The 8,763-nt window shown below is 43.0% G+C and overlaps 1 protein-coding gene across 1 annotated transcript; it reads left to right on the top strand.

The window, feature by feature from the left end:
* The first annotated feature begins 7,042 nt into the window (after positions 1-7,042).
* On the top strand, positions 7,043-8,428 carry LOC140010634 (zinc finger BED domain-containing protein RICESLEEPER 2-like). The gene has a single exon (XM_072057940.1). It carries the CDS (start codon positions 7,043-7,045, stop codon positions 8,426-8,428), a length of 1,386 nt encoding a protein of 461 aa, XP_071914041.1.
* The last annotated feature ends 335 nt before the right edge of the window (positions 8,429-8,763 follow it).

Raw genomic sequence — 8,763 nt, 5'->3', positions numbered from 1 at the left:
CCTTAAGTGTAGCCACACCCAATCTCCAGGCTCAAAAATCATCTTGCGGCGGTGCTTGTTGGCTTGTTGGATGTATTGCTGCGTGCGCTTCTCGATGTTTGCTCGCACAGCTTCATGTAACCTGCGTACAAAACCAGCTTTCTTTTCCCCATCTAAGCTTGTTTGCTCAGAGGAAGGTAAGGGCACCAGATCAAGGGGGGTGAGGGGGTTGAAGCCATAAACAATCTCAAAGGGAGAATATTGAGTTGCACTATGCACAGTGCGATTGTAGGCAAATTCAACATGAGGTAAGCACTCCTCCCAAGACTTAAGATTCTTTTTAATCAAGGCCCGAAGTAAAGTGCCAAGTGTGCGATTGACAACTTCAGTTTGTCCATCGCTTTGAGGATGACTAGTGGTGGAGAATAATAACCTAGTGCCAAGTTTGGACCACAAGGTCTTCCAAAAGTAACTCAGGAACTTCACATCCCTGTCACTAACAATAGTCCTAGGCATGCCATGCAGACGGACAATCTCTTTGAAAAATAAAGTAGCAACATGAGATGCATCGTCAGTTTTGTGACAAGGAATAAAATGCGCCATCTTAGAAAATCTATCAACCACAACAAAGATGGAGTCATTACCCCTTGGTGATCTAGGCAATCCTAATACAAAGTCCATAGACAAGTCAACCCAGGGATGGTGTGGAATAGGTAATGGGGTATACAAGCCATATGGATTTGTCTTAGACTTTGCCTTGTGGCAAGTAGCACACCTACCAACCATGCGTTCAACATCTCTACGCATATGGGGCCAGTAAAAGTGCTCTTGCAACATGGCCAGAGTCTTGGCGATGCCAAAGTGGCCCATGAGACCACCACTATGTGCCTCTCGGATCAAAAGGTCACGAATGGAAGAATTAGGTACACATAGTTTATCTACATGGAATAGAAATCCATCATGCAAAAAGTACTTTCCATGCGGATTCTTAACACACACGGCATAGATATCACCAAAGTCATGATCATTAGTGTAGAGGTCCTTTATCATTTCGAACCCAAGCAATTTGGCATCAAGACAGGCAAGCAAGGAGTGCCTATGTGACAAGGCGTCAGCTACCACATTCGTCTTGCCAGTCTTATATTTAATCACATAGGAGAAAGTGTCAATGAAGCTTACCCACTTGGCATGTCTCTTGCTTAGCTTGGGTTGGCCTTTGAGGTACTTCAATGACTCGTGATCGGTATGTATCATGAACTCCCGCGGCCGAAGGTAGTGTTGCCAGGTCTCCAAGGCCCTCACTAAGGCGTACAACTCCTTGTCGTACGTGGGGTAGTTCAGTGCAGCTCCTCCCAATTTCTCGCTAAAGAAGGCACACGGCCTCTTGTCTTGCATGAGGACTGCTCCAATACCTACACCAGAAGCATCACAGTCAATTTCAAAGGTCTTGTTAAAGTTTGGTAATGCTAACACAGGTGCATGGTGATTGTGTCCTTAAGGGCGAGGAACGCTTGTTCTTGGGATTCCCCCCAGTGGAACTTGTCATCCTTCTTTGTCACGGCGGTCAATGGGGCGGCAATAGTGCTAAAGTTTTTGACAAATCGTCGATAAAAGCCCGCAAATCCAAGAAAGCTGCGCATGTCAGGAACGGATGTAGGGGTTGGCCATTGCTCGATGGCCTCAATCTTGGATTTGTCCACCTTGATGCCCTGCGAACTCACGACATAGCCTAGAAACACAAGCTCGTTAGTACAAAAGGTGCATTTTTTGAGGTTAGCGTATAGACGCGCCTGTCGAAGTGCCTCGAGAACTAATCTTACATGCTCCAGGTGCTCATGCTCACTACGACTATAGATCAGAATGTCATCAAAGTAAACAATGACAAATTTACCAATAAAATGTCTCAAAACATGGTTCATGAGGCGCATGAAAGTGCTAGGGGCGTTAGTCAAGCCAAAAGGCATAACTAACCACTCATAGAGACCATGTTTGGTTTTGAAGGCTGTCTTCCATTCATCGCCTTCCTTCATCCTAATTTGATGATAGCCACTCCTCAAGTCAATTTTGGTGAAATCTCATAGAATGCCTGTTCACCATCGAGTTCATCCAACATATCATCAAGTCTAGGAATGGGATGCCGATATTTGACAGTGATAGCATTTACAGCCCGGCAGTCAGTGCACATGCGCCAAGTGCCATCCTTTTTGGGGACAAGGACCACAGGCACAGCGCAGGGACTTAGACTCTCCTTCACCCATCCCTTACCTAACAGGCCATCTACTTGCCTTTGAAGCTCCTTGGTCTCCTCGGGGCCCATGCGGTAGGCAGGTTTGTTGGGTAATGGTGCTCCAGGAACGAGGTCGATTTGGTGTTCAATTCCCCGAATGGGTGGTAAGCCATCAGGGACCTCGTCAGGGAAAACATCCTCAAATTCCTGCAAGAGAGCAACTATGCTCGCAGGCAGCGCCTTGTCGAGCTCAGTAACATCCAAGAGCACATGCTTGCAAATCATGAGAAGTATAGGCTGATTAGAGTTCACCACTTTTCTAACATCTTTAGCCTTAATAATCATGTTGTGCTTCCTAGTGGGAGGTGCGGCAGGTGGTTTGTCGCGTATACCCCTAGGTGTGCTCCCTTGACCCTTGGTTGATGGCTCATTCGTAGATGTGGAGCCTTGACCAGGGTCGACCGCCTTGAGTTTCCTCCTTTGACGGTCTTGTTCACACTCTCTTTGCAACAGTAGTTGGTCCTCCTAAACTTGTGCAGGTGTGAGAGGTGTAAGGACCTTACGTTTGCCATCGTGCAAAAGTGTGTACGTATTTGCTCTTCCATTGAATGTGACGTGTTTGTCAAATTGCCAGGGCCTTCCCAAAATGATATGTGTAGCATGCATTGGCACTACGTCGTACACGATTTCATCAATGTAAGTACCAATGGAGAAGGGGATGCGTACTTGTTTGAAGACTCGTACTTCACCATCCTCACTTAGCCATTGGAGGCGGTAAGGATGTGGATGCCTGGTAGTAGTGAGTCCTAGACTTTCAACCATGAGCAAACTGGCCACGTTCGTGCAACTCCCACCGTCGATGATGAGACTACATACTTTGTCGCCTACCTTACAGCGGGTGTAGAATAGGTTTTCGCGTTGTAGCTGCTCATCCTCCTTGACGCGGGCGGTTAGCACTCGTCGTGCTACTAAGCAACCTACTTCTCCTCGTGTAGGCGAGCAAGCCTCCCCAGCTGGCTCTTCTTCCAGGTAGTCAGCTTCTACTAGTTCGGGCATGTCCTCACATTCGTCATCATCCGACACGATTTCGCCATTGTGAGTTATCAGCATTACCCGTTGGTTTGGACATTGAGATTGAATATGCCCAAACCCTTGGCACTTAAAGCATTTGATGTCCCTACTCCTAGCTTTAGGAGTTTCTTGCGGTGCCTTAGAAGTAGACCTGGACACATCAGAAACCTTGTTAGGTGTAGAATAGGCATTACGGGTAGAAGCATTACCTTGGAAGCGGTTAGAATAGGTTGGTGTTGTCATATTTCCAACTTCGTGGGTCACTCTTCGTGGTTGGTTGCCTTTCCACGAGGTGGTGGTAGAAGGTAGGAAAGTACGGGCTCCCCGTCTTAATTTCTTCCCCCGTTCGGCCTTAATGGCGAGTTCCAAAAGGTCGTGCATGTCCAAGTAATGTTGAAGTTCCAAGGCATCCTGAAGGTCAGGATTGAGACCCCTAAGGAACCTAGCCATTATGGCTTCATTGTCTTCTTGAATGTTGGCCCTCATCATGGCCATCTCGATTTCTTTGTGGTAATCCTCCACACTCATGTTGCCTTGCGTGAGTGTTTGAAGCTTAGAGTGGAGATCACGATTGTAGTAGCTAGGAACAAATCGCTTGCGCATTAGTGCCTTGAGTTCTCGCCAAGTCCGGACACGTGGTTCTCCCTAGAGTTGTTGGTGAGCCGAGCTACTCGCGAGTAGCTCGCGAGTAGCTCGCGAGTAGCTCGGTCAACAACTCGACTCGAACTCGGGTTGACCGAGTTCGAGTCGAGTTTCGAGTAACTCGACTCCAAATCGAGTCGAGTTTCGAGTCCCATTTTCCGAGCTCGTGGCTCGTCGAGTAGCTCGACGAGCCAGAGTTAATTAAATAAAATATTTATAATTTAAATAATATATATTTATTATAATTATAAAATGACTATTATGAGTATAAGTTATATGAAATTTACAATATTACCTTCTTTATAATAAAATCCTATAATGGCAAAAAAGTAATAACATAATTGTAAAAAACACTAAAAAGAAAAAATGTCTAAAAAAAAAGGAAGAAAAGACTTTCTTCCTTCTCTGTGCCGACTGTGCGACTTTCTTCTCTGTTCGAAGCCTAGCAAAAAAATTCACTTTACCAATCTACACCCTCACTCCGTTCGTCGCCGACGCCGTTGCTCGCCGCATCTGTGAGACTCCATCGCCATCGCCATCGCCTTAACAAGTCCCAAGTCCCAAATCGAAGCTGCTCTCTGCCTCTCCGGCCTCCGCCAGTCCGCCGCGCTGTACGTCTCCTGTTGGCTGTGTCCTGCAGTGCTGGTTCATCGCTGCTGAGTGTCGAAGACGAAGCACCAAGATCTCACTAGTTCATCGCTGGTTCATCACTGCTCATCTCTGGCTCACTTAGGTAAGTGCTCCTCTGTTTTTGGCTCTGTGTCTCTGGCATTAAAATGGGCCAAGATCGACTAGGAAACTTGTTATCCTGAATTGATAAGGGGACGAAATCTGAGCTTCCAATTGCAAACTCTAACTGTTGTAGTAGTTTAGATTAGGTGTGATATAACATAAGCTTTGTATTTTATACACAAGAAGCTCTCTCCAGTTGTGCAGCCTTTAAAAGTTAAGGCCTTGGGGAAAAATTCCACCTTTTACCCGTTAGAAAGATTCATTCATTCTGTTCTTCCTATGGTGGTGTCATTTTTTTTCTTTTTTTTTCTTTTAAAGTCAAAAAGGCACACTTGTGAACGAAGGAGCATGGTAGCATAGCTTATGCCGTAAACCATGCAAACCATGCTGCTTAAAGTTAAGAGCATTGATTATTTTTGCTTTGATAGTTGTGAGTGTTAACACAACAGTGAGATGGATGCTGATCTTGAAATGGCTAGGCATGTTGTATATGTCCACCAGAACAAAGAGTCTCCTGCTCTTGGATTTACTCCACTTGAACCATCTGTCCTGCGGTAACATTAAACCTTGTACTTTTGGTTTAAAACTGGACATTTTGGGATGGGATTTCCTAGTTTAGCCTGGTCATAACGTACTGAATGAAAAATATGAGAGACCATTTTTCTAACTTCAACATGATTTGCTATGGATTTTTAATAATTATTACCAGGGCCTATATATCGGCGGCAAGAAAACTGTCTCCTTCTGTCCCAAGGGAGTTGGAGGAGTATATAGCCACTGCATATTCCAGTATAAGGCAAGAGGAGGCAAAATCAAATACACCCCATTCGTATACCACTGTTAGAACCCTTTGTTCTGGTGGACATATACAACATGCCTAGCCATTTCAAGATCAGATTTTGTAGTAGCTTCTAGTTATGATGACGACATATTTTAATATCAGCCATCATTTTATTTATGTAAATAATTTTGTAGACTTCAGATATGAGTAGTGTACACATTTTGAAATCTTGTTAAAAGGCAACTCCTCCGGAAATTGCAGGACTCCTGTACCCTGCATATAGTGATAGTGTGAAATGAAAAAATGAGTAGAGAATAAAAGAATTGATATAAATTCAACTATTGCTTGTGTTTGAGCTATCAACAGCTTTTTCTGTTTGTTCCATATAGTGATCAGTTGTTTAGCTGGTGGCTTAGTTTAGCTAAAGTTAGTATAGTGCCGAGTGTCATGTGTGTTCTTTTCTAGTTGAGGCTGGCTTAAGAAGGTGAAAATCTCCTGAAGTAAATATAGAGCAGATTAAATTTTCTTTAGATGTTTACAAATGATACTTTTCTGGGGAGGAGAAATTGATCCTGATTAGGAGATAATTGGGAGATTGAAAGTCTTACTGTCCTTTAGGCATTGAGTTTAGAAAGCTTCTGAGCACGGTTGATTAGGTAAACATTTTTAAAAAAAAAATTAGGAAGGTATTTTTGTGTGAAAAATAGATAATGGTGTGCAAAAATATAGCTAAGACTGACTTCAAAATCCTTTGTGTTATGATTTGACCAACTAGGTGTGATGAATTTGCCCAAATTCGGATTTGAGCAACCTCACATGCTTATTCTTTTTCTTTTTCTGCTCCTTCTTAGACCACACTTTGCTGTTTTGGATGTCTTACTACCTTCATGCCTTCTGAATCCAGTCGGGCAGAATCTTTGTCAAGAAAATGCAAAGTGGCACTAGACATTCAACGAGTTGCTCAAGATTAGAAGGCAATGTCGAAGGAGTTGGTAAGCTAAATGTATAATATGTTGGGCAGTTTTTTTGAGGTGATATGCTGGTACTAATGAATGTTTATATTCACTTTATGGGTAAATTGTAGGTATGACAATTAGTCCTCCCGAGGTATCTTCTATCCCGCGATCATCTGCTCATGATTCAACTACTCCATTCACGTTGGATACCCCTGTTTTCATAAGTAATGATACAACAACAGCTGGAGTTCAAGTATTTGCTCTTGAAGAACAAGAAGAAGAAGAAGAAGAACCAACTGGTCAAATAGGCGGAGACACGCGGGAAGTAACTGAAGCTGAAGATGAATTCCAGATCCCTAAAAGAAATAAAACATCTGAGGCTTGGGATGATTTTGACGAAGTTGAGGAAAATGGATTGAATTATGCCATTTGCAAGCATTGCAAGAAAAAGCTGTCAAGAGGCAAGTCAAAGCAAACAAGTAGCATGTGGAGACATCGGAATAGATGTTCAGCCCGAAAAGCAAGCATTAGAAAGGCTGAGCAGCAAACAAAATTAAATTTCCAGCCAGCTGATGATTCTTTTCCGACTTTGCCACCCTTGAGCGGAAAGTTTGACATGGAGAAAGTTAGAGAGCAGCTGCACATTGGGTGCTAATGCATGAGCATCCATTCACCATATTAGAAGAAGAAGGCTTCAATCTTATGATGAAACGAGCGGTGCCAGAGTGGAAGAAAATCTCTCAAGCAACAGCAAAAAATGATTGTATGCAAGTATATGAGCTTGAAAAAAATAAGTTGAGGAACAAGTTGAAAAATGTGGAAAGAGTGAGCATCACAACCGATCTTTGGAAGTTGAAAAATCAAAAGATCGAGTACATGGTCATCACCGGGGATTGGATTGATTCTGATTGGAAACTACAAAAGCGAGTCTTTAGTTTTGTACATATACCACCGCCTCACCGAGGAGTTGAGATAGCATCTTCAATTTTTAAAAGTGCAAAAGAGTGGGGCATTGAGCACAAAATTTACAGCATATCAGTTGATAATGCCTCGAACAATGATGTAGCTGTTAGAATATTAAGAGATGACATCTCCAGGTCCAAAAAGCTTCTTTGTGATGGAAAATTGTTCCATGTTCGATGCTGTGCACACATCTTGAACCTTGTAGTTCAAGATGGCATTTCTGAGATTGTGGACATCACCAAAGCCATTAGGGATTCCGTGGAATTTGTGAATCGATCAGAGGGGCGTGCATTGATGTTTGCTGAAATTGCGCAACAACTCCATATACCAGGAAAAAAGTTGCTTTACGATTGTAAGACAAGATGGAATGCCACATTTGAGATGCTGAATTGTGCCATCAAATTTAAGGATGTTTTTCCCCGTTTCCAAGATAGAGAGCAAAGTTACGATTTTTGCCCATCTCCTGAGGATTGGAAAAAAGCTGAAAAGGTTTGTTCGGTCTTGGAAAAATTTTGGGAGTGCACACATATAATTTCTGGTTCAGATTATCTTACGAGCAATCTTTTCCTTCAAGAGTTGGTGAAGATAAAAAAAGTGCTGGATGCTCGAGTCAATGATGAAGACCCCTTCATTCGGGCCATGGTTCGAAGGATGAAAACTAAGTTTGACAAGTATTGGGGTGAATGTAATTTGATATTGGCCGTGGCTGCCATTTTAGATCCAAGACAGAAAATGAGGGTTGTGGACTTCACCTACCCTCAAATGTATCTACCTTCAGAGGCTTCTCATAACATTTCCACCATTCGCCGAGTGCTATTTGAGTTATATGATGAGTATGTTGCTCTAGCGGCGAATCCAACAGGAGGGCCAATGGCTTCTAGCTCTTTCCAAAGGCAAGGAACAAATGCGACCAAGAAGACTAGGGGTGATTTTGATCAATATTGTGATGAAGTCGAGACTAGCGAACCTCATAAGTCAGAATTGGTTGATTATTTAGACAAACCTCGCCAAAAGATTGGAGAAGATCTCGATGAATTTGATTGTTTGGGGTGGTGGAAAATAAATCGAATCTCATAACCAGTACTTTCTCGAATGGCTAGCGATATATTGGCCATTCCGATAACTACAGTTGCATCGGAGGCCACTTTTAGTGCCGGAACTAGAGTAATTGACACCTATCGAGCAGCACTTCACCCCGAGACAGTTCAAGTATTGATGTGCGCAGGAGATTGGTGTAGGAATCTTCACGGCATCAAAAAGAAGATGAAGGTCAGCTTTATTGTTTTACTACCAAACTTCTATATTTGAGTTATTGAGTATAAGTTAATTTATTCTTTTGGGAAGTTATGTAACTTTTCTTGTGTTTTTACCTCTATGCTTTTTGTAGGAAGCCAAGACAATCAAACAATTCG

This window comes from Coffea arabica, chromosome 7c, assembly GCF_036785885.1.
Source record: "Coffea arabica cultivar ET-39 chromosome 7c, Coffea Arabica ET-39 HiFi, whole genome shotgun sequence".
Lineage (NCBI taxonomy): Eukaryota > Viridiplantae > Streptophyta > Magnoliopsida > Gentianales > Rubiaceae > Coffea > Coffea arabica.
Note: the sequence above shows the minus strand (reverse complement) of the source record. Positions and strands in the feature narration are given on the sequence as shown.